General features: G+C 40.6%; 1 protein-coding gene across 1 annotated transcript in view; it reads right to left on the bottom strand.

The window, feature by feature from the left end:
• Positions 1-291: 291 nt before the first annotated feature.
• The window catches only part of LOC118361560 (enhancer of polycomb homolog 1-like), a 47,369-nt gene continuing 20,695 nt past the window's right edge, over positions 292-26,965 (bottom strand). Inside the window, exons 10-14 of the mRNA XM_035741581.2 lie at positions 25,047-25,468; positions 10,033-10,190; positions 4,401-4,542; positions 3,730-4,147; positions 292-1,974 (exon numbers count right to left, since the gene is read on the bottom strand). Coding sequence (XP_035597474.1) covers positions 1,902-1,974; positions 3,730-4,147; positions 4,401-4,542; positions 10,033-10,190; positions 25,047-25,468 — 1,213 coding nt within the window. The 3' untranslated portion in view covers positions 292-1,901. The remainder of the gene's footprint in view (positions 1,975-3,729; positions 4,148-4,400; positions 4,543-10,032; positions 10,191-25,046; positions 25,469-26,965) is intronic.

Here is a 26,965-nt window from a genome sequence, read left to right as displayed (position 1 = left end):
GATACTTGTGCTTTAATTAAAGCATAAAAATGTGATAATGTAAACAAGATGAAACAATTTAGTATAAACCATCTTAAAACTCCCCCAAAACATTGTGCTCTCACTCTCTTACACACACACACACACACACACAGCCACCCAGTTGAAACATCCATAGGCCTACACAAACCCTGCATGGCATGAGTTACATTATTCAAAACGTCTCGTTCTTAAAATATGCCAATTTTTGCTCACACACAAACACACACAGGACCATAACATTCACCCAACAGAACACAAAGAGCCACATAATCCACATATAATGACCTGGGCTTTATTGTCTTATATTATCGTAGAGTTCTGTCACTTTTTTATTTTCATTATTCTTTTCAGCCTCCAGGTGGGACAAGAAAACCTCAAGGATAAATCCTGCCATTGGACTGGGCATTCAGATTCTGACGACACAGACAAAAAGTACTACTAGGAGTAGCACTGTTTTTGTGCCTTACTCTTCACAGAAGAGAGCACGTTTTTTTCCCCCAAGGGAAGGCACCCGACACTTGTGGTTTTTGGCCTTGCAGCCGTCTGGAGTTTGAAACGGTGAGATAAGAGAAAATTAGCCTTTCTCCATAGCTACCCCGCATTAGCATTTTTTTTTTCTTGACAGAAATTGGAATGATGATACATACAGCAATTGTAACTGCCATTCACCTCCCTTATCACCTATGCATAAACAAGTAACAAAATAATGAAGTCTGTCAATACGAAGAAGCTTACAATCATTTTTTTTTTACCACAAACACAGGAGAAAAATACAAAAATAACTCAATTCTGTTTTACAAAAATGTGTGTGGGGTTAAAATAATTAAAGGGGGGGGCATTGCATGAAAACAAGGGACCAAAATTATACAAAAGCAGCATTAATATTGATAAAAAAAACAGAAAACAAAATCGATAAGTGCTTTGAATCAGAAGCATGAGAGAGATGCTTCTAGGAAGAGACTTAATCCCTAGTTTGTTACTTGTGTCGGGATAACGTAAATGGAAGATCCCAGGAAGAGCTTTAACCCCGCTAAGTGAAGTGAACCAAAGCTGACCATGTCCTCCACCTCTGGCTCCCCTCCCCACAGAGTCTATCTGTATATCACCATTGAATTCCACATGATCCAAAGAAAATCGCAGGGACCCAAAGGGGGGAAACCTGCATTGTGTTTACAATATACAAAATACCCAGGAGTCCGTAGCTACCTAACATTTACTACAGCACAGGAACCAATGAAGGTACAGTGCAAAAACAAAAGGGAAAAAAAGGAAACTGTAAACACAGCACAATAAATAGATAAAACAGCAGGCTCTGCACCATGCATGTGATGAAACGTCTCTTCTGAAATGTCTCTTTCGTTTATACAACTCTCACATCTCACACTCACAAGTTTATCGCTTTTTTATTTTTATTCCCAAGTGCAAAACATCAAATAAAACAAGTTTCTGTATTCAAGTAACATATATACAAGGGGGGGGGTATTACAAATATTTAGTTACTGTACAGATACTAATTTGCCATATTCATAATTTACACAATGTCAATTTTTACTCTTATTAACAGTAACGAATACAAAAACATTTAAAAAGCATGAGAGATGAGAATTGCAACCCATGTAATCCCCACAGTTGCCATGGAAACGTGTCTGTCCGTACTCCGTATGTAGTCCGTTGTGTGTATGTGTGTGGAGTCCCGCCGACCACCCGCCTACCGTCCCTTTTGCATTCCCAATGCTACGATGCACAGCACCTAAAGAGTGGATTCAGAGAGTAGCAGCAGACTCTCAGCAGAGGACTGGTTGGCCAGCAGAGGGTTGGGTAGCGTTGGGCCTGGCTGGACTGTCATGGTAGCTAGCACCACCACCACCACCACCACTCTGCTACGTCACCTCCATGGCCACTGTGTTGTCCGCTATACTGTTCAGAGCTGGTTTGTCTTGATCGTGATTATCCCTGGAAGAATACAAGACAAACACCATGTCAAAAACTGCTTCCATTAGACCCCTTATTAACTTTAACTCTGTATGTTGATAACATTTGTTTAACCTCGAGACTAGGGGGCAGTATTTTCATTTTTGGAAAAATAATGTTCCCAAAGTAAACGGGCTATTTCTCAGGCCAACATGCTAGAATATGCATATAATTGACAGCTTAGGATAGAAAACACTAAAGTTTCCAAAACTGTAAAAATATTGTCTGTGAGTATAACAGAACTGATATTGCAGGCGAAAGCCTGAGAAAAATCCAATCAGGAAGTGACTCTTATTTTGAAACCTCTGCGTTCCTATGCCTCCCTATTGAGCATTGAAAGGTATATCAACCAGATTCCTTTTTCTATGGCTTCCCTAATGTGTCTAGAGTCACAAGACATAGTTTCAGGCTTTTATTTCAAAAAATGAGCGTGAACGACAATATTGCGTCAGTGGTCAGCTGGTGGCTCTCAGAGTGATTTGTGTGTAATAGACAAAGGCGGCCATTGCTCCTCTCGCTCCTACTAAGAAGCCAATTGTCCCGGTTGATATATTATCAAATAGATATTTGAAAAACGCCTTGAGGATTGATAATAAAAAACGTTTGCCATGTTTGTCGATATTATGGATCGAATTTAGAATATTTTTCGGCGTTGTGGTGACCGCAATTTCCGGTGGATTTCTCAACAAAACGCAAAGAACAAACAGAGGTATTTCGGCTATAAAAATAATCTTTATGGAACAAAATTAACATTTGCTGTGTAACTGGGAGTCTCGTGAGTGAAAACATCCGAAGCTCAAAGGTAAACGATTTAGGCCTCCCGGGTGGCGCAGTGGTTAAGGGCGCTGTACTGCAGCGCCAGCTGTGCCATCAGAGACTCTGGGTTCGCGCCCAGGCTCTGTCGTAAGCGGCCGCGACCGGGAGGTCCGTGGGGCGATGCACAATTGGCCAAGCGTCGTCCGGATTAGGGAGGGCTTGGTCGGTAGGGATGTCCTTGTCTCATCGCGCACCAGCGACTCCTGTGGCGGGCCGGGCGCAGTGCGCGCTAACCAAGGTTGCCAGGTACACGGTGTTTCCTCCGGCACATTGGTGTGGCTGGCTTCCGGGTTGGATGTGCGCTGTGTTGTGTATCGGAGGACGCATGACTTTCAACCTTAGTCTCTCCCGAGCCCGTACGGGAGTTGTAGCGATGAGACAAGATAGTAGCTACTACAACAATTGAAATTGGGGAGAAAAAGGGGGGTTAAAAGAAAAAAAAAAAAAAAAGGTAAACGATTGAATTTGATTGCTTTTCCAGCTGCTAGCTGGACATAATGCTAGGCTATCGATAATGCTGGTCTTGCTTGGGCTGTAAAGCATAATATCAAAATCTGAAATTAATTGTTAAATCACAGGGTGATTAACAAAAGGCTAAGCTGCATTTCACTATATTTCACTTGTGATTTCACGAATATTAATATTTTCGAGCAAGATTTTTTTGTCCGTTGTGTTATGCTAATTAGTGTAGTTGATGACAATTCTCCCGGATCTGGGAGGGGTAGTTTCAAGATTAAGGCATGGCACCAATTAATTAAAACAAATAACAGATTCATCACAACCCCTAACCTTATCATTTGTGAATAGCCTTGGTCTGTGTCAGAGTATGTTTTTATAATAGCATTCAGTTAAAGTCGAGTGCATGCCTTAAACAGTATGTTATTCAAAGTGAATTTGTTAGAATATGTTAAATCATCTCACCTGGATCCTATGTCCATGGTAGAAGCCCCGGTGACCTTGTTGGGCATCTGACAGTTGGTGTTGGCAGCCATCTTTAAGGCAGAGGAGGGCAAGGCTCCCAGAGCCCTGGGTATGTGGCTGTGGCGCGTGGTGGTTCCGCCCAGACTGGGGAGGACAGGGGAGGAGGGTACGCTCATACGGACGTTGTTCCCTATCAGGACCTGAGTGGTGGTGGGGGTGGAGTTGGCAGCGTTGCTACCCAAGTGGAGGGGATTCCCATGGGTGTTAGCTGGGGAGCTGAGGGAGGAGGCGGTGACAGGGGATGTAGTGGTGGAGGGCTTGAGGAAAGTGGGGGCTGATGGAGGAGGAGTGGGAGTCTGGTTGGTGTTGGGGTGGTGGGTGTGGGTGGTGCTGGCGAGGTGTAAGCTTTTGTACACTCCTGAGGGAGGGAGACATTAATACATTAGACTATACCATACATGTCATTCATCAGTAAAATGCTGTGAGGAGATGGGTAAAGAAAATACTTTGATAAGACTAGAGCACTTCCTCAACTCTACAGTCCTTTCTATATTTAATTGTATTAATTTGCAAATCTGGTCTGCGTCCTACAATGGTACTCTATCCATATATAGTGCACTACTTTTAACCAGGGCCCAAAGAGCTCAGATCCCATTGGCGCTGCTGCTCACCTGAGCCTGGAAAGACTCCGTTGACGCCAGTTCCCAGAACCCCCTCCTCCTTGCCCTTGAAGGCCATCAGCTGGTCCGTGGTCACCAGGGCAGAGGCAGCAAACTGGGCGCTGGCCGAGTCTAACGTCTTAGATATTATACACTGGAGGAAGGACAGATGGAGACAGACCGAGTGATGTGATTGTACAACCACTGAGCATATTAAACATGGAAGAGTCAGTGAAATCAGTCATTCCCCTGGTTATTTTTCCAGACAGGATGAAAAGCTCCCTCAAAGCAACACAAAGGCTTTCTGGCTTCAAGGGCTTTCCCCGACTAAAAACAAATCTTGGTCGATCGATAGTGGTCTTTTCTTTCAACCAATCGATTGGTCTGAATTTTAGAAACATGTATTTTTTAAAAATATATAAAAGACACCCTATGTGTTCTAATAAAATCAACTACATGTACCGAGCGTGTGTCTTATGCTTTAACTTCTTGGTGACAGGGGGCAGTATTTTCACGTCCAGATGAAATGCATGCCCAAATTCAACTGCCTGCTACTCATCCCCAGAAGATAAGATATGCATATTATTGGTAGATTTGGATAGAAAACACTCGGAAGTTTCTAAAACTGTTTGAATCATGTCTGTGAGTATAACAGAACTTATTTAGCAGGCGAAAACCCGAGGACAAACCAGATTTTTAAAAAAAGAATTTAAGTCACTCTTTTCAATGTTTTTCATTGGGAATCCAGAATTCTAAGGGACCTTCTTGCAGTTCCTACCGCTTCCACTGGATGTCAACTGTCTTTAGAAATTGGTTGAGGTTTTTCCTTTGTGTAATGAAGAAGTAGCCCTGTTCAGAAGGAGGGTCACTTAAAGTGTACTGTTAGATAGAGGCGCGTGACCAGTTTGTTTTCCTCCTGTATTGAACACAGATCATCTTATTGATTATTTATGTTAAAAAATACCTAAAGTTGTATTACAAAAGTAGTTTGAAATGTTTTGGCAAGGTTCACAGGTAACTTAGGTAGAGATTTTTTGTAGTCACGTTGCGCAAGTTCGAACCGGTGTTTTTCTGGATCAAACGTGCCAAATAAATGGACATTTTGGATATACAGTGGGGCGAAAAAAGTATTTAGTCAGCCACCAATTGTGCAAGTTCTCCCACTTAAAAAGATGAGGCCTGTAATTGCAGATTCAGTCTTCCCAGCCTGGTGCAGGTCTATAATTTTGTTTCTGGTGTCCTTTGACAGCTCTTTGGTCTTGGCAATAGTAGAGTTTGGAGTGTGTCTTTTATACGGATAACAAGTTCAAACAGGTGCCATTAATACAGGTAACGAGTGGAGGACAGAGGAGCCTCTTAAAGAATAAGTTACAGGTCTGTGAGAGCCAGAAATCTTGCTTTTTTTGTAGGTGACCAAATACTTATTTTCCACCATAATTTGCAAATCAATTAATTAAAAATCCTAAAATGTGATTTTCTGGATTTTGTTTCTCCTCATTTTGTCTGCCATAGTTGAAGTGTACCTATGATGAAAATTACAGGCCTCTCATCTTTTTAAGTGGGAGAACTTGCACAATTGGTGGCTAACTAAATACTTTTTTGCCCCACTGTATATAGACGGAATTAATTGAACAAAAGGACCAAAATAAAAATAAAACATGCCGTACCTTTGACAAGCTTCTTTTGTTGACACTCCAAGGGGGCCCATAAACATCGCAATTAGTCCTTGTTCGATTAATTCCGTCCATATATATCCAAAATATCCATTTATTTGGCACGTTTGATCCAGAAAAAAAACAGCTTCCAAATTGCGCAACGTCACTACAAAATATTTCAAAAGTTGCCTGTAAACTTTGCCAAAATATTTCAAACTACTTTTGTAATAAAACTTTAGGTATTTTTAAATGTTAATAATCCATCAAATTGAAGACGGGTCTATCGGTGTTCAATAAAGGAAGACAACAAACCAAGATACTTTTCAAGTCTTGCGCAACTCTCAACAGTGTTACACAGTTCCTAGATGGCCATACTTTTTCATTGAACAAATGAATAACCTCAACCAAATTCCAAAGACTGGTGACATCCAGTGGAAGCGGTAGGAATAGAAAACAAGTTCCCTAAAAAATATAATTTCCCAATGAGAACTCACTGAACAGACCGAGACCTCAAAAAAAAAAAGTAATTCTGAACGGTTAGTCCTCGGGATTTTGCCTGCTACATAAGTTCTGTTATAGTCACAGACATGAGTCAAACAGTTCTAGAAAGTTGGAAGTTGAATTTGGGCACGCTATTTATCCAAAAGTAAAAATGCTGCCCCCTGTACCTTATTAAGAACACTGTTTGATTAAATAATTAAGACAAATTATTCAAGAGAGCCAGAGATCAAGATGGTCTAACCAGAAAAAAAAAACCTGTTCTTGACCCTGCTCCAACTCCACTGTTACGCTCCTGAAGTTGCCAGTAGCCGGCTAAACCAGGGATCGCTAATCTTTTCCATTTGGGAGGTCCAATTTCTCTTACAATTTCTACCGACCCGGCGTGCCAGTTCTGATTTTCATATGCACATTTCCGTAGAACAGTTTAATTTAATCTATATACTAGTCTGTATCTCAATCATTGTCATGGGGTTAATCAAAACTATATCTAAAAGAAAATTACTCAAATCTAAAAGTAACTTCTATTGCCAACGATGTAAAAATAGCACACAAAGCCAACAGAAAAACATTGCAGCCTGCAGGTAGAAAATATACAGATTATAATAAAGCATCCTATAAATCATATTGGCTACGCATGGCCTGTCTGCAAAAAACTTGAAACATCTTATCAACTATCAACTGTGTCTGGTCCGAAGCTCAGGTTTACAAGCTTGCAACATGATCTGGGCCCTCAGAGCCTCCCCCGCCAGTGTGCTCGGGACAGACACAGCTGTTCGCAACTTGTGCAAAGGATAAGAAGTAAATCAGGTGTTATGACATTTCCACTGGATCAGAGCATAACATCTTTCCATTTCATGCCGAGTAGTTATCAAAAGGGGAGACCAGGAAATATTTTTTCTAATACATTGGAGAAACTATTGTCACATGTTATATTTACGTCATTCAGCAGACGCTCTTATCCAGAGCGACTTATAGGAGCAATAAGGACACAGGTTTTTTGCCTAGTCGGCCCAGAGATTCGAACCAGCAGCCTTCGGTTTATGGCACAGCGCTCTTAACTGTTAGGCTACCTGCCGTCCTTGTCAATGTACTCTAAAAACAGACTTTGTTTACTTGTATATATGGCTAGGGGACATGGCGATATATATCGTGTGGCAATAGACCTTTTTTCTATCGTTTTCATATTATGCTCTATCGTTTATTTCATTGCGTTGCAAATCACTCTACGGCAATATTTTTCATGAATTGGACGTAGCTTTGCGTTCTTCCAAATTTGCAACACAAACAAACACGGAGGAGAGAATGCGAGACAGAGCACGGAGACCGTACCTAAAAGAGGGGATACTTCAGACGCATGGACGTGGTTTGGGTATGAAAATTCTGACACGGACCAGAAATCCATCCTCCGCAAAATATGCCACAGGCACACCACAAACCTCTTTTACCACCTACGCAAGAATCATGTGAAACAGTATGGAGAGAGTCTACGGATGAGATCCCAAAAAGTACAGCGGAATGCTCAAAACAAACCCCCAACTCAGACGTTGCAAGAGGCTTTTGCCCGTGGCACATGGCAAAGAACCACGAAGATGGAAGGAGATAACAGCTGCCGTTACAACTTACACCTGCAAAGACATGGCCTCAATTTACAAGGTCGCGAAACCGGAGTTTCATGAGTTGGTGCTAACACCCGACCCAAGGTACCAAATACCTTTAATTTGATGAGTATAATTAAAAATGTAATAAGAAATAGGCCTTGACATGTGGTCCTTTTATATAAACTATTTATTCATTGAATTTACAGAAAATGTGTTTATCGTAATATCTATCGTTATATGAAATGACCTACAGCCGTGGCCAAAATGACAGTAAATTTAAGATACTACCGGTGATATACAGTACGTAATGGGGAAATTATAGATTAACAATCAAAGGGCAAACAATTCACAGAATGAAGTTATGAAACAATGAATGTACACGAAATGGCGGGAGCGCGCATTCTGGAGAGAGATGCACCTTGTGCATCTTAGCTACACCCCCCTTCTCGGAACGTGGCATCCCCACAGCTTCCTCAATGGATTAGTCAGGTGGATCAGACAGGTGTCTTGTGAACCATGGAAAAAATATATATACAGTACCAGTCAAAAGTTTGGACACTATTTTCTACATTGTAGAATAATAGTGAAGATAAAACTATGAAATAACACATGGAATCGTGTAGTAACCAAATAAAGTGTTAAAACAAAAAACATTTTATATTAGAGATTTTTCAAAGTAGCTGCCCTTTGGCTTGATGACAGCTTTGCAAACTCTTGGTATTCTTCACAGCTTCATGAGGTAGTCACCTGGAAAGCATTTCAATGAACACACGTTACTTGTTAAAATAATTTGTGGAATATCTGTCCTCCTTAATGCATGTGAGCCAATCAGTTGTGTTGTGACAAGGTAGGGGTGGTACACTAAGAAATGAAGGTCAGTCAATCCGGAAAATTTCAAGAACTTTGAAAGTTTCTTCAAATGCAGTCGCAAAAACCAAGCGCAATGATGAAACTGACTCTCATGAGGACTGCCACAGGAAAGGAAGACCCAGAGTTAGCAGACATCTCATCATCAACTGTTCAGAGGAGACTGCGTGAATCAGGACTTCATGGTCAAATTGCTACACCAATAATAAGACTTGCTTGGGCCAAAAAACACGACCAATGGACATTAGACCGGTGGAAATCTGTCCTTGGGTCTGATTAAACCAAATTTGAGATTTTCAGTTCCAACCGCTGTGTCTTTGTGAGATACAGAGTATGTGAATGGATGATCTTTGCATGTATAGTTCCCACCGTGAAGCATGGAGGAAGTGGTGTGATGGTGCTTTGCTGGTGACACCGTCTGTGATTTATTTATAATTCAAGGCACACTTAACCAGCATGGCTACCACAGCATTCTACAGCGATACGGCATCCCATCTGGTTTGCGCTTAGTGGAACTATCATTTTTTCCCCAACAGGACAATGACCCAAAACACCTCCAGGCTGTGTAAGGGCTATTTGACCAAAGAGAGTGATGGAGTCCTGCATCAGATGATCTGGCCACCACAATCACCCAAACTCAACTCAATTGAGATGGTTTGTTATGAGTTGGACCGCAGAGTGAAGGAAAAGAAGCCAACAAGTGCTCAGCATTTGTGGGAACTCCAAGATTTTTGGAAAAGCATTCCAGATGAAGCTGGTTGAGAGAAAGCCAAGGGTGCGCAAAGCTGTCATCAAGGGAAAGGGTGTCTATTTGAAGAATCTCAAATATAAAATATATTGTGATTTGTTTAACACTTTTTTAAACTACATTATTCCATGTGTTAACAAACGTTTGACTGATGCTCGACTAAGAAACGTAACGAAACAAGCAAACCTACACAAATACACACAAAGCCGTTTTGGAAAAGATGTAGTTATAGTAGGTGAGTGGCTGGTTTAGCAGAGCAGAGGAGTGCTACTGACCTGTGTGTTGGGTGGTGGTGCTGTGGATGTAGTAATAGAGGATGGGTCTGTGTTTGCCTGCTGCTGTGCCTGTTGCTGCTGTTGGATCTGCTCAAGCTGCTGTTTCTGCATCAGGGCCAGCTGCTCCTGGTGCTGTTGGTACTGCTCTGCTGTGAATGCTACAGAGACAGGATAACAATGTTATACACACACACACATGGGTTATACACAAACTGGTCACAGGAGAATGAATGAAGAGCTCTCAGATCACCCACCTCCTGTCATTAACCCCCCCACACACACACAAAGTACAACACATCAAAGTAGAATACCTGTTAGGTAACTGTATAAAATGCAATAGTATTTGTTGTCTGTAGCTTATGCCTGACCATACCCCCACCTCCACCAGGGCGCACTCTGTTCAATGTTGACATCAGCAAACCGCTCGCCCACACGACACCATACTGCGGTTGTGAGGCTGGTTGGACGTACTACCAAATTCTCTCAAATGATGTTGGCGGTGACTTATGGTAGAGAAATTAACATTAAATTATCTGGCAACAGCTCTGGTGGTCATTCCTGCAGTCAGCATGCCAATTGCACGCTCCCTCAAAACTTAAGACAGCTGCGGCACTGTGTTGTGTGACAAAACTGCACATTTTAGAGTGGCCTTTTATTGTCCCCATTATACGGTGTACCTGTGTAATGATCATGATGTTTAATCAGCTTCTTGAAATGCCACCCCTGTCAGGTGGATGGATTATCTTGGCAAATAAGAAATTCTTACTAACAGGGATGTAAACACATTTTTGCACAACATTTGAGATAAGCTTTTTGTGCGTATGGAACATTTCTAGTATCTTTTCTTTCAACTCACGGAACATAGGACCAAGACTTTACATTTTGTTAAGTGTATATTGGTAGGTGCGACCGAATGTCATTTTTGGTGAGTTTGGACATTTAAAAGCGAATGGTAGACATCATGCAAATTAACAGTACTGGCTCTGGAGCAGCATACATCCACTGGAGTCGCTAGGGCAACAGGCCTGACTGCTCTGAGAAGATGGAGGAGCAGCAGATAGGCTGAAACCCGAGAGGAAAAAAATCTGTACAGAACTCAAACAAAACACTGACTTCACCATGGCAGAAAGCCAACAATATGATGTCCTGTCACCTTAATAACTAGCCAATTAAACTTAGGTGTCGCGTTTACGCAGAATTCTACTTTTCTCTGGTACTTTTATTGGTGAAGCCAGCCTACTTTTCTCCGGTAGAATGCAAGAAAAACATAAGGAAATGTAGCTGGTTACATTCTTTCTATGACAAACAGAAAGATTATAGCCATGCATAGTTGTTCCCCAAAATACCTTGGTTTTTAATTGTAAGCTCATTTAGCTTCCAGTCACATAGCGTTGCACTTCTCTTGTCATCTGATGAAAATGAAGCTATTTTCTGACAAAGCTGTTTCACTAATGTATTTTCTGGTAAGGAAAACTATAGTTGAATGCCCCTGATCACTCTATTGAAGCCAAAATGTAAATAAATAAAGTATACTTTCAATATAATACACGGCCCTGTCAATACACAGCTGGACTCACCTGCTCCTGCTGGGAAACTACGGTCAGCTTCATAATGCAAAATAATGTGACAAGTGAAATGAAGAACGCAAACTGCTTCATCTTCTTACATATTGCACAAGTTGACTGCAGGTATTTACTTAAGTAACAACAAATATGAAAATGTACAGAAACATTAAATAAATAGTTTCAATGGTATTGAAAAACCATCCCGTGGCTATTTCCAAATACCCTGGTATACAGACCAAGCCTCATGGTAGACTCAGTATTTTTAATCAACTGAAGCAAGCCAACAAATTTTATTCTGGAAATTCCCCTTAGCTACCTTAGAAGTGTTTACTTTGCAGGCTGACTAGCATTTATCGAGTTGCAATGTCCCATACATTGGATGGTCAAATCAACTGGAAGCATCTACAAAACAAGCTTTCAAGAAAAATGTTGTTTTTGTTTTGTTCCATCATCTTTGAAATGCAAGAGAAAGGCCAATATATGACTAAGGAATCTAGGCGCAATTTAGATTTTGGCCACTAGACGGCACCAGTGTATGTGCAAAGTTTTAGACATTCAATGAACCATTGCATTTCTGTTCAAAATGTATCAAGAATGCCCAAATGTGGTTAATTGGTTTATTAATAGATGTTAAAGTTCATAACTATGCACTCTCAAACAATAGCATGGTATTACTTCACTGTAATAGCTAATGTAAATTGGACAGTGCAGTTAGACTAACAAGAATTTAAGCTTTCTGCCTATATCAGATATGACTATGTCGCGGGAAATTTTCTTGTTACTTACAACCTCATGCGATTCACATTAGCTTATGTTAGCTCAACCGTCCCGCGGGGGAACACATCCTGTATGTAGATGTTTTAAAAAGTAAATCAACTTCATATGTCCTTATTCGTGAGTGTCGGAGTACATTTTTCTGGGGCATGACGAAAACATTAATAAACATTAATAGCTAAAAAGTTAACTAGAGCGTACAAGATACTGTATGTTTTGAATAGGCTACCTACTTACCAGTATGTTCTCTATCATATTTTATAGTCTAGGCCTACCTGCTGATGCAATGTCCGACGACAAACTCATTAATTTCACTTCGCACGCCAAGACCGCATCCCAAATAGTGCTCTGTTCACTATAAAGTGCACATTAGTCTTAATCGAAGACTAACCATGTCTCTGGTGCGAGAGACTGCCAAAGCAAGTTGACAAAGCAATGACAAATCTGCTAAAGAACAATTTCATAGTAAGATCAACCGGAATATGAAAAAACTAAAATGGCTTATTTCCTAATTAAACTACTTTCATATTTGCCTTGAATGTGTGTCTTTTGAAGTAAAGACTACATTTGGCCTATATATTTGCCAAATTGAATGTTATTGTTGCTACAAATAGAATACAAAGTTTCAAAATAAGCATTTGTCAACCAGATATGATAGCTTTCGGCAATGGCTCACAGAACTTGTTTTAGTACTGTGTTTCTCACCAAATAATAAGGTTAATGAAACCATATCAAACAAATGTTTGTCCATTGAGTGCTAGTATAGAATTCTAGTGAAGCTAGAAAGCTGATTTGGACAGGGAGTGTCACATCCGTAATGTTTTTGAGGAAAGGTTGTTACTGTGGATGCGTTTCAAGTATGATTGTATGCAAACTTTCTGTGCAACGCAAACTTTCATCTAGGGCTTAGGTGATGTATAAATGGGCTTCCTTTCTGTCAGTACTCGTTCTAAGCGTAACGGATGTGACCGTTACGGACGCATAACATGATCAATGACTCACTAGTCAGCAGCACTGCATAACGCGATCATAATAGAATGTTCATGCCCTTCCTACAGCTTCAGAAGTGTGTTTATGTTAGTAAACAAGCTAGCGGGCAATCTGTGTGTGTGTGTGTGATCTATTTCGGGTGTACTCTCGTTCTCTTATGTACTGCAATCATGCGTTCTGCTAACTGGACCATTGCCTTAGATCACATTGCATAATAAAGGTCTTAAATTCATAAACATAATTAAAGTCTTAAAAATCCATAAGAAACTTTCACTGGTCATGCTGAGTTTGTTTACTTCCTTGAGTAACTACGGGTACCCCCCAGTGACAATATTTGTCTGCATCTGTGTAGTCTGCAGCTGTCAAGTCTCAGGTGATTTACAACCTGACAAGAAATGTGTGTGAAAGTGCAAACCCTGTGCCACTGGTAGATTATAATTCAATGAAACATATTTGTTTTACCATTTCGCATAAAATGAAGTTCACAGGAAAGACATCTAACATAATGACATATATCAAGATATAGTTGAGATGATAAGGGACGAGTGAGCACAGCTATCTCAAATGAACAAGAGAATGAAATGAGTATCAATCCCTGAGTCTAGGGTTAGACGTATACACATAGTCTACAAAACATTAACTGCTCTTTCCATGACATGCACTGACCAGGTGAAAGCCATGATTCCTTATTGATGATGTCACTTGCTAAATCCACTTCAAATCAGTGTAGATGAAGGGAAGGAGACAAGTTAAAGAAGGATTTTTAAGGCCTGAGACAATTGACGTGGATTGTGTGCCATTCAGAGGGTAAATGGGCAAGACAAAAAATACAAGTGCCTTTGAATGGGGCATGGTAGTAGGTGCCAGACGCACCGGTTTGTGTCAAGAACTGCAACGCTACTGGGACACACACCCAACAGTTTCCAGTGTGTATCATGAATGATCCACCCCTCAAAAGACATCCAGCCAACTTGACAACTGAAGCATTGAAGTCAATATGTGCCAGTATTCCTGTGGAATGCTTTTGACACCTTGTAGAGTCCATATGGGTGGGAGAGAAACTCTGCAGTTTGTGGGACTGGTAACAGAAAGACTGACTCCGATGCTGTTCAAGAGTAATTACCACACAGGATGTGTGTACATCTTCCCAGCCAAGGAGGACAAGGCTTGGGTGGCTGCAGGTCAAGTTGTCCAGTCCGTTTCCTTTTGTGGACAACAGGGGGAGGAGGTAACATTTCATAAAGCCTGATTTTGAGCCTGATGTGCTGGCAGATTAACTTCTCTGGGATAGGGGGCAGCATTTGGAATTTTGGATGAAAAGCATGCCCAAATTCAACTGCCTGCTACTCATCCCCAGAATATATGGTTTGAAAACACTGAAGTTTCTAAAAAAACAGTTTGAATCATGTCTGTGAGTATAACAGAACTTATTTAGCAGGCGAAACCCTGAGGACAAACCATTCAGACTTTTTTTTTTTAGGTCACTCTTTTCAATGGATTTTCAATTGGAATCCAGATTTCTAAGGGACTTTGCTTGCAGTTCCTACCGCTTCCACTGGATGTCACCAGTCTTTAGAAATTGGTTGAGGTTATTCCTTTGTGTAATGAAGTACAGCCATCTTGAACGAGGGTCACTTCATGTGTACTGTTTGATAGAGGAGCGTGACCAGAAAGCATGCGTCAGTTTGTTTTCTTCCTGTATTGAACACAGATCAATCATCCTGTCTTCAATTTCATTGATTATTTACGTTAAAAAAATACCTAAAGTTCAATTAAAAAAGTAGTTTGAAATGTTTTGGCAAAGTTTACAGGTAACATTAGAGATATTTTGTTGTCACGTTGCGCAAGTTGGAACCAGTGTTTTTCTGGATCGAATGTGCCAAATAAATGGACATTTTGGATAAATATGGACAGAATTAAATCGAACAAAAAATACCATTTGTGATGTTTATGGGACATATTGGAGTACCAACAGAAGAAGCTCGTCAAAGGTAAGGCATGATTTATATTTTTATTTCTGCATTGTGCGGGGTTGAAATATGTTATTTTGTTTATGGAGGTGCTATCGTCAGATAATAGCATCGTTTGCTTTCGCCGAAAAGCCCTTTTGAAATCTGACATGTTGGCTGGATTCACAACACGTGTATCTTTAATTTGATATCTTACATGTGATTTAATGGAAGTTTGATTTTATAGGAATTTATTTTAATTTGGCGCTCTGCATTCTCTGGCTTTTGGCCAAGTGGGACGCTATATCGTTCCACATATCCCAGAGAGGTTAAAGGGTGTGAGATTAATAAAGCATGAGGTCATATTTTTTATTTTATTTCGTTTTTGTATGTTTATTCTGTTACTCAGTAGGTGATTGATAATAAACAAATATTTTAAATAAAACAGTCATTAACGATCTAAAATGAAATGACAAACATTGTAAATTTGAAATGCAGTGCAGTGTCATCATTTGCAATTTGTCTTTTGGGACCCTGTCACATCCATAACGCAGAATGTCACATCCATAACATTTACCTCTAGTGTTATGAATTGTTGAGGTATGTAGCACTCTAATTCGGAATGAAAACGGAGTCCTTCAAATAAAGAAATGAAATGCAATGCATTTATGGTTGGTTAAGATGGGACCCACAAGTGCACTTAGAGCCTATGCAATAATTATTCAAGATACTGGTGATTTCTTGGTTATTTGAGGTACACTGCATTGTCAGATAACAAAAGTACGATGAATTTTAGTAAAGAAAACCTTAATATATAAACACTTAACAATTATCCACAATGTCACATCATAACGGTCAATTGTCCTCTCTGAAGTGTGTATGCGTGCATGCATATATACACACATACCACACACACACATATCTATATATCTATCTATCTATATATCTATCTATATATCTATTTTTTTAAATATTTTCATCATTGTTTTTTGTGTAGTCAAACCTTACTTTCAAAGCGGCTATTAATATTTTACCCTAAGATTGAGATCCAGACTTTTGCTGATGCATCCATTGTCCCTAAAATGCCTGTCCATTTCCATCACATCCATAACGGAAGTTGTTGTTGCGTCACTGTGTTATTACTTAGAATTGTCTCGACACTTCCCATTTAGGGTTCTACAAATATACACATTAACATTTTAATTTATGCTTGGTAAGGAAATTCTGAGAGACATTCTGCTTCTCATTTTGTGTGCAAATGTCATATCCATAACACTAAAATTGCCCTAAACCTAAGGTTACGGTGATGCACAAGGCTGTGCTGAACCCCTGTAAAGGCCCATGTTTGAGCTCATAGACAGAGGTTAACCTCAAAGCCCAAATCAAGATATTCTCAATCCACATCCTACACTTAGCCAGCCGCTGTGGTTTGGGTAAATACATCTTTTCAGATTCCAGGTGTGGTTTGAGAATCATGTAACCTCTTATTGGGCCACTCTCTACACTGGGTCAAACCTTTGACTGAGCCCATAAAAATACCTCCTTCAGAAAGATAGCTTATCAGGAGAAAAACTGGGCCTAGCTATGAACTAGCTCCTATGGTTATCCTTTCGATCTAAGCAAAACAGGTGTGATAGGCTACTCGTATACAATATACACTTAGTGACATCAAAAGTTGACTAAGTGAACATAAACATACACACCAGTGCTGACAGAAGCATGTGCACAGCAAAATATGCCTCCCCAAAATGGCAATGCAGTTCAACATGTGGCCTAGCAAACCGCAAGCTCCACAGTGGTGGTGAATTAAGACGATCAGAAATCGCATCAGATTCCCAAATGGGCACATTTACATGCCTACATTTACTTGCAGGCCAGGTAGCCTAGGCCTATTACTATGTGTAATCAGGTGAGTGTCCTTACTCAAGATAGAAAGGAGAGCTCCAAACAAATGAATTAATAAATTGACAACTTGTAAATGGAATGAAATAAACCAAAACTTCCACAAGTGTAGCCTAGGTTGTGTGCTCTGCAAACAAATTGTCCACTCCATCAATGACAACAGTAAGCCTGCAATAAAAAAATAATAATAAATTGAATGCATTAACAGAAATGATCATAACCAAACAAACATGGTAGATTAGAAATTATGGTAAATGTACTACTGGTGATACCGGTGTGCCATCCCTGCGGCCTCCGCAATGGATTAGTCCACTGAGACAGGCGTCTCGTGTGTCATGCATTAAAAAATATATATATATTTGCCATCAATCGACAAAAAAATATCTGTTGACCAACAACTAAACAATCGACCAGGCCACTAAATGGGGTCATCCCTACACACCAAGGTTAGCTTTCTGACATCAAACATAATTCTAAAACGTAAAAATTCCGATAAAAGTATAGAGCTCACCAGCTTGTAGTCCCAAAATCGTAAATTAGTTAGCATTTTCTACTTCTGGTTTGTTCGCTATGCGAAAAGTGTATGGGGGTTTTGGGATCAACACTGCAAATAATTTAGGAAATCTGTTCTTTCCCACACAAAAAAAGACATGATCCTGTCAATGTATGAAATTATTATTATTTTCAAGTAAAATCTATTTTTGGGCTTAGTTGTGGTAAATTTGCAGTCTACAAATTATTATAATTATGCTCCGGTCCCCGACCGTTCGCTCCATCAAAACAAATTGGCACGAGTTCATATAAGGAAAAACAGTAAATGAACCTGGCCCTAATCTATGGGTTTCACATGACTGGGAATAGAGATATGCATATGTTGGTCACAGATACCTTTAAAAAAAAAGGTAGGGGCTTGGATCAGAAAACCAGTCAGTATATGGTGTGACCACCAATTTGCCTCATGCAGCACGACATATCTCCTTCGTATAGAGTTGATCCGGCTGTTAGTTGTAGCCTGTGGAATGTTGTCCCACTGGCTGGAACTGGAACATTCTGTCGTACACGTCAATCCAGAGTAGAGGACGACCGATTAACCTGTTAGAACTCTAGGGGCAGTATTTCATTTTTGGATAAAAAGACGTGCCCGTTTTTAGCGCGATATTTTGTCACGAAAAGATGCTCGACTATGCTTGGAATTGATAGTTTTGGAAAGAAGACACTCTGACGTTTCCAGAACTGTAAAGATTTTCACTGTGAGTGCCATAGAACAATATCTACAGGCAAAACCAAGATGTTTGAGTGACCAGGAAATCAACAGGATTTTTGAAGGCACGTTTTCAATGATCTCCTTATATGGCTGTGAATGGCACAGGAATCAACGGACACTTCCTATCGTTTCCCCCAGGTGTCTGCAGCATTGTGACGTCTTTGTAGGCATATCATTGGAAGATTGGCCATAAGAGCCTACAATTACCAAGTGTCCCGCATGGTGTCTGCGTGGAAATTGGTGCGCAAAAGTCAGGTCCCAGTATTTTTCCATCCGAATCAGAGAAGAATGCACGTGTCTAGGACTGGCATTTCAATGAAGAGATATATGACCAAACACCTTGAGGATTGATTCAAACAACGTTTTCCATGTTTCAGTCGATATTATGGAGTTAATTCGGAAAAAGTTCGACGTTTAGGTGACTGAATTTTCGGTTAGTTTCGGTAGCCAAATGCATAGTAACAAAACGGAACGTTGTGTCCTACACAAGCATCTTTCAGGAAAAACTGGACATCTGCTATGTAACTGAGAGTCTCCTCATTGAAACATCTGAAGTTCTTCAAAGGTAAATGATTTTATTTGATCCCTTTGCTGGTTTTTGTGAATGTTGCGTGCTAAATGCTAACGCTAAATGCTACGCTAGCTATCACCACTCTTACACAAATTATTGATTTTCTCTGGTTCTAAAGCATATTTTGAAAATCTGAGACGACAGGATTGTTAAGAAAAGGATAAGCTTGAGGACAGGCATATTTATTTCATTTATTTTCAGAAATCGCTAATGTTGCGTTATGGTAATGAGCTTGAGGCTGTAGTCACAATCCCGGATCCGGGATGGGGCGGCCTAACAGGTTAATCGGAATGGCCGATTATTTAGGGCCAATTTCAAGTTTTCATAACAATCGGAAATGGGTATTTTTGGACGCTGATTTAAATAGGCAAGTCAGTTAAGAACACAGTCTTATTTTCAATGATGGCCTGGGAACAGTGGGTTAACTGCCATGTTCAGGGGCAGAACGACCTTGGTCAGCTCAGGGATTCAATCTTGCAACCTTACAGTTAACTAGTCCAACGCTCTAACCACCTGCCTCACAAGGCACCTGCCTGTTACGCGAATGCAGTACGAAGCCGAGGTAAGTTGCTAGCTAGCATTAAACTTATCTTATAAAAAAATAATCAATCATAATCACTAGTTATAACTACACATGGTTGATGATATTACTAATTTATCTAGCATGTTCTGCATTGCATATAATCGATGCGGTGCGCATTCGCGAAACAGGACTGTCGTTGCTCCAACATGTACCTAACCATAAACATCAATGCCTTTTTAAAATCAATACACAGAAGTATTTATTTTTTAAACCTGCATATTTAGCTAAAAGAAAGGTTAGCAGGGAATATTAAGCAGGTGAAATTGTGTCACTTCTCCTGCGCTCATTGCACGCAGTCAGGGTATAATGCAGTTTGGGCCGCCTGGCTCATTGCGAACTAATTTGCCAGAATTTTACGTAATTATGACAACATTGAAGGTTGTGCAATGTAACAGCAATATTTAGACTTATGGATGCCATCCGTTAGATAAAATACAGAACGGATCAATATTTCACTGAAAGAATAAACGTTTTGTTTTCGAAATTATAGTTTCCGGATTCGACCAGATTAATGACCTAAGGCTCGTATTTCTGTGTGTTATAATTAAGTCTATGATTTGATAGTGCAGTCTGACTGAGCAATGGCAGGCACCAGCAGGCTCTTAAGCATTCATTCAAAAAGCACTTTTGTGCGTTTCGCCAGCAGCTCTTCGCTGTGCTTCAAGCATTGCGCTGTTTATGACATCAAGCCTATCAACTCCCGAGATTAGGCTGGTGGAACAGATGTGAAATGGCTAGCTAGTTAGCGGGGTGCACACTAATAGTGTTTCAAACGTCACTCGCTCTGAGACTTGGAGTAGATGTTCCCCTTGCTCTGCATGGGTAACGCTGCTTCGAGGGTGGCTGTTGTCGATGTGTTCCTGATTCGAGCCCAGGTAGCGGCGACGAGGGGGATGGAAGCTATACTGTTACACTGGCAATACTAAAGTGCCTATAAGATCATCCAATAGTCAAACGTATATGAAATACAAATCGTATAGAGAGAAATAGTCCATATAATTTGTAAATGTGGATAGAAACTTCAGAGTGTTTTCTAAAAGTTTGAATGATGTGAGTATAACAGAACTCATATGGCAGGCAAAACCTGAGAAAAAAATCCAACCAGGAAGTGGGAAATCTGAAGTTTGTAGTTTATCAGCTCAGCCCCCAGATACAGTGGGATATTAGTTATGTTTCACTTCCCAAGGCTTCCAATAGATGTCAATAGTATTTAGAACCTGTTTTGGGGATTCTACTCTAAAGGAGGGGCTCATAAGAGCTCTGAGTGAGTGGTCTGGCAGAGTGCCACAGCCTCGGTCTGGCGCGCTCACGTGAAAGGTAGCTACGTTCCACTTCATTTGTACAGACAAAGGAACGTTAATTAAGTATTATGTTAAAAACATCCTAAAGATTGATTCCATAATTGGTTTGGCATGTTTCTACGGGCTGTAACGAAACTTTTTGTTCGACGCGACCTGAACGCGCTTTTGGATTTGTTTACCAAACGCCCTAAAAGAAGATATTTGGATATCACTGATGGACATTATCGAACAAATCAAACATTTATGGTGGAACTGGGATTCCTGGTAGTGCATTCTGATGAAGATAACCAAAGGTAAGTGAATATTTAAAATGCTATTTCTGAGTAATGTTGACTACCCAATATGGCAGGTATCTTTTTGGCTGCTTTGTTGTCGAAAGGCTGTACTCAGATTATTGCATGGTTTGCATTCTCCCGTAAAGTTTTTTTGAAATCTGACACAGCATTTGTATTAATTAACCTGTCTAGGAACCCCATTCCGCTAGCGGATCCCCCGCAACAGCCAGTGAAAGTGAAGGGCGCCAAATTCAAAACAACAAAAATCTCAATGACAATTCCTCAAGCATACAAGTATTTCACACCATTTTAAAGATATAATTCTCATTAACATAGCCACAGTGTCTGATTTCAAAAAGGATTTACAGCGAAAGCACCACAAATGATTATGTTAGGTCACCACCAAGCCACAGAAAAACACAGCCATTTTTCCAGTCAAAGAGAGGAGTCACAAAAAGCAGAAATAGAGAAAATTAATCACTAACCTTTGATGATCTTCATCAGATGACTTCATGTTACACAATACATGTATGTTTTGTTTGATAAAGTTCATATTTTTTTTTTTTTTTTTAATCTGTTGTTTACATTGGCACGTTACGTTCAGTAGTTCTAAAACATGCGGTGATTGTGCAGAGAGCCACATCAATTTACAGAAATACTCAATAAACATTGATAAAGTTACAACTATTATACATGGAACTTTAGATAAACCAAATTGAACATGTTTCATTATTTATTTGAGGCTAAATTGATTTTATTGATACATGCTTAATAAGTGATCCGTCTGGTGATTATGCAGGCCATGGAAGATCTGGGACATTTTCAGCTTACAGGAATTGTGTACAGATCCTTAAGACATGGAGCCGTGCATTATCATGCTGAAACATGAAGTGATGGCGGCGGATGAATGGCACAACAATGGGCCCCAGGATCTTGTCATGTTTTCTCTGTGCATTGAAATTGCCATCAATAAAATGCAATTGTGCTCGTTGTCCGTAGTTTATGCCGGCACATTGCATATTCCCAAAATCACCAAGGAGCACGCTGTTCACAACCTTGACATCAGTAAACCGCTTGCCAACACAAAGCCATACACGCTGCCAGGTACAGTTGAAACCGGGATTCATCCATGAAGAGCACACTTCTCCAGCGTGTCAGTGGCCATCAAAGGTGAGCATTTGCCCACTGAAGTCAGTTATGACGCCAAACTGCAGTCAGGTTAAAGACCCCGGTGAGGACAACGAGCACGCAGATGAGCTTCCCTGAGACGGTTTCTGACAGTGTGCAGAAATTCTTTGGTTGTGCAACCACCCAGTTTCATCAGGTGTCCATTTGGCTGGTTTTAGACAATCCCGCAGGTGAAAAAGCCGGACGCGGAGGTCCAAGTTACACACAGTCTGCTGTTGTGAGGCCGGTTGGACCTAATGCCAAATGATCTAAAGCGATGTTGGAAGCCGCACATGGAAGAGAACGAACATGACATTTTCTGGCAAACGGTCTGGTGGACAGTCTTGCAGTCAGCATGCCAATTGCACGCTTCTTCAAAACCGTTGACATCTGTGGCATTGTGTTGTATCACAAAACTGCACATTTTAGAGTGGCCTTTTATTGTCAACAGCACAAAGTGAACCTGTAAAATGACGATGCTGTTTAATCAGCTTCTTGATATGCCACACCTCAGGTGGATGAATTATTTTATTTTAGCTCATGAAACATGGTACCAACATTTTACATGTTGCGTTTATATTTTTGATCAGTGTAGTTGCCAATATCAGTCAGTTAACAAGACCGTCGTGAATTGTGAAGACTTTAAATGATTGTTCAAAATAAATAAATGCTTAAAAATGCACAAAATGTGATGTTATCTGTTGATGATTTCATAGAACAAAACATATAACATGCAAATGTCACTGGATGTGGCGTGCGCGAGCGTTGCAAAATAGATTTACATATTACATGTTATTCAATACTTTCACCTACACCGCTCACACACGTGAACAAGAGCTAAAATAGAACTTTGATCTATTTGAAATGCTCCACAAGTTCCTTCCTTATTGGATATCAGGATGCGTGAAAGACAAACGAGAGAATAATAAAAGATACCTAAAAACAAACTAAGTTAACCTTTTTATCTGTGGATTAATTGTCAGAGAAGAGAAACACAATTTTGTAGGACGCTGAGTCAAAATTCTACAAAGACCCATCTAAAATGACAATATGCATGTCATGTAAAATAACAACCCCAACGTTCATCTCCCAGGACAACAGATAGCTAGCTAAATGTCCAAGAATGTGCCCTGTGTTTTAACCTGCCACAAAATCTATATAATTGATTCACAGTTGAGTTTGGTATTTTAACCTGTGTGTCATGATCGCGTCTGGAGGGATAGACAAAATCAACATGAGCCGGTGTAGTCAGCATGTAAGATTTCCTAAGCCTGTGTTTAACACGGACCTTATTTTCAGCATTGATCCAAAAACCGCAGTACTTTCCCCATAGGCTTTGGCCAACGATGCCATGGCGGAGTTAGCCTCCGCTATTGCCTACAAAATGACACCATTACTATTGCTCTCCATATTGCAGTCTTCAGACACCATAGCATGAAGAATAGGACTATCAAGACTAAACTCGAACAAGCCAAGACTCTAGCTTGAGATACCAAATGACCAGAGCAGTAAGCCTGACAGTGTTTAGCATGCAGCAGTCTCGGCTCTACAGCCATTGGCCCTCTTCTGAATCTAATTATACGACACCATTTCTAATTGACTCCCCGAGCCGGGAGAACAGGAATTAATGTACTCTTATAAGGAAGCAGTGTATGAATGCAGAATGTTCATTTAGTTTACAGCCAGAAAAGGCGTCGCTTTCTGAAGGAGAAAAATACACCATTAAATACCTAATCAGGATCAGATACAGAATAGCTGAACAGTGAGCCTTTAAAAATGCACATTTATCTCTCCTTCGCACCCTCCCTCTTGCAGGCACACGCAGGCACATACACTAAACAATGGTAGCTCACAATTTCATGCATGGAGACATTTTCCAATTACACCCCTCCCCACATACCACACACACACACACACACTCAAAGCCTGCTCAATTCTCTCATTCTGATTCACACTAAACCTTTATAGCTCTGCCAGAACAAAAAAAAAGGTATTTTCAAGAAATAATGCTCCTGTGACTAGGTCAAAACAAACGCCTCCTCTCCTCTCCCTGCCAAACACTTATATATTTATCCGATTTCTAAAAGAGAATACTTGTCCTCAAGAGCATCAACATAGTGCCCTAAAGCAAGGGGGTGGAATACTACATCCCAAATGATGCCCTATTCCCTTTATAGTGCACAGCTTTTTTTAAATATATATTTTTTTTTTACGAGAGCCCTATGGGCCATGGGTCCATTTCCACAAAGCATCTCAGAGTAGGAGTGCTGATCTAGGATCAGGTCCCCCCTTTTAACTATTATTTAAAAGTCAAAACTTATCCTAGGGACAGCACTCCTACTCGTAGATTCTTTGAGGATATGGCCCAGGTCAAAACTTAAGTAGTGCATTATATAGGGAATAAGGTGCTATGTGGAACACAGAATAGCAGATATTCCTCCGCCACTGGGCTGGGGTACATTACATTCAGGACTCTGAGGCACAGCAAACTTAACAAACCAGTACTCAGAAATAGCACATACTATGCCTATATCTGCATTGTATAGCGCCCGTAAAGCGAAGTGGTAAGTGACAGAAACAAACACCCTTCAGTAATCTCAAGCAGGACTTGGCAGGTTGCCCACAATACCTGAATTCTAGCGTAAACCACAAAGGAGGAGGAGCACAACTCACCAGTAACGGGTGTAGCTCCTGGGCCAGTGCGGGGTAGGGCGTTAGCTCCACTCCCCAAGAGCCTGCTCTGTCCCAAGGACGTACTCCGCGTAAATCCTCTAAATCCTCTGTAGCGTGAGATGTCACCACCCAGGGGGTGATGGGATAGCGTCCGCGGCCTAAAGTGCCTCCAGCGGCCCGACTTAATGTTCAACAGAATCTCACTGAGGTCCACAGATGACGGAGAGGAAGAAGAGGGGTGGTGGTTGTTGGGAGTATTGGTTCGGTCCGAGGTATTGGTGTCTGAGGTACTGGCAGGCGCTGCGCTGCGGAGAGGAGAGCTTGTGGGAGGAGATGAGGCTTGAAGTGGTTCGGTCTCTGGGTCCGAGTCCAGGCTGTGGAAAATATTGTCCAGATCTGTGTGCGCTCTGTCCAGCAAAACTCTGAAACAGAATCAGAGAGACTCGTTACAATCACAGCAACGATAACACCCAACTGAGTCCCATATGGCACCCTATTCCCTATATAGTGCACTGCTTTTGACCAGGGCCCATAAGGCTCTGGTCAAAAATATAGCAACCCTGGTCAAAAGTAGAGCATTATATAGGGAACACATGCCTTGGTCAAAAGTATATAGAGAAAACAGGGTTCCATTTGGGACACATTCACAGACTCCTGTTTACACAACATGAGATAATAGGTCGTGGATATATTTAGAGCAGAGGTCTTCATGGATCTACCTTTACCCGAATACCCGAGACCCGATCTGGGACCCAGAATTCTAAATGATGTCACAGGTAGGGCTGTGTCGGTCATGAAATTTAGTCAGACGGTGATTTGTCAAGCAAATAACTGTCGGTCCCAAGGTAATTGACCAGTAATTAACAAACAAATTTAGCATCGCCTGGTTTCCACACATGGTCTGCATCAGTGGTTTGTAGGCTGTTGGAACATCTACATTAAAAATAAGTATAATAAATACATGTAATACAACCTTCACCGTCACAATAAATCCATTATTTATTTTCGACAGGTCTAAAGCAGCATGATATGAAGAAAATGTGGTCTATTTCAGAAGAACATAAGGACCCAGAGTATTCCAAGTTAGGTCCTAATGTGGATACGTCAAATGGCTGTGGGCTAGACTAGTTCATTTAGCAGACAAGATTTGCTTAGAATTCCGTGGCAATATTTAATATTATTTTATAGTATGAAGAAAACAATTGAACAAAGCTTAATAAAATACATATATTTTTGTTTTTGATGGATGGCGCTAAATACAGGGAATTTCTTGAGGGAAACCTGTTTCAGTCTTCCAGAGACTTGAGGCTGGGACGGAGGTTCACCCTCCAGCAGGAAAATGATCCTAAGCATACTGCTAAAGCAACACTTGAGTGGTTTAAGGGGAAACATTTAAATGTATTGGAACGGCCTAGTCAAAGCCCAGACCTCAATCCAATTGAGAATCTGTGGTATGACGTAAAGATTGCTGTACACCAGTGGAGCTGGAGCCGTTTTGGCTCGAAGAATGGGCAAAAGTTCCAGTGGCTCGATGTGCCAAGCTTATAGAGACATATCCCAAGAGACTTGCAGCTGTAATTGCTGCAAAAGATGACTCTTCAAAGTATTGATGGGGGATAGTTGTGCATGCCAAAGTCCTGTTTGAGTCTTATTTCTTGCTTGTTTCACAATATAAAAATACCTTGCATCTTCAAAGTGGTAGGCATGTTTTGTTTTTAAAATGTTCTTAACTGTAAGAAGTTATTTGATCATTTTAGTTGTGATACAAAACGTATTAAAACATAGGCCTAGGCTACATGCGGTGTGGGACTGACTTCAAAAAGTGGCGGGAAAAGGCAGTTTCTGGGTATCATTCACAAGTGATAATATATAATTCACACGTGATAGGCTAATATTGTCACCCATCAGACTATTCTTGA

This window comes from Oncorhynchus keta, chromosome 28, assembly GCF_023373465.1.
Source record: "Oncorhynchus keta strain PuntledgeMale-10-30-2019 chromosome 28, Oket_V2, whole genome shotgun sequence".
In the NCBI taxonomy this organism is placed as follows: Eukaryota; Metazoa; Chordata; class Actinopteri; order Salmoniformes; family Salmonidae; genus Oncorhynchus; species Oncorhynchus keta.
Note: the sequence above shows the minus strand (reverse complement) of the source record. Positions and strands in the feature narration are given on the sequence as shown.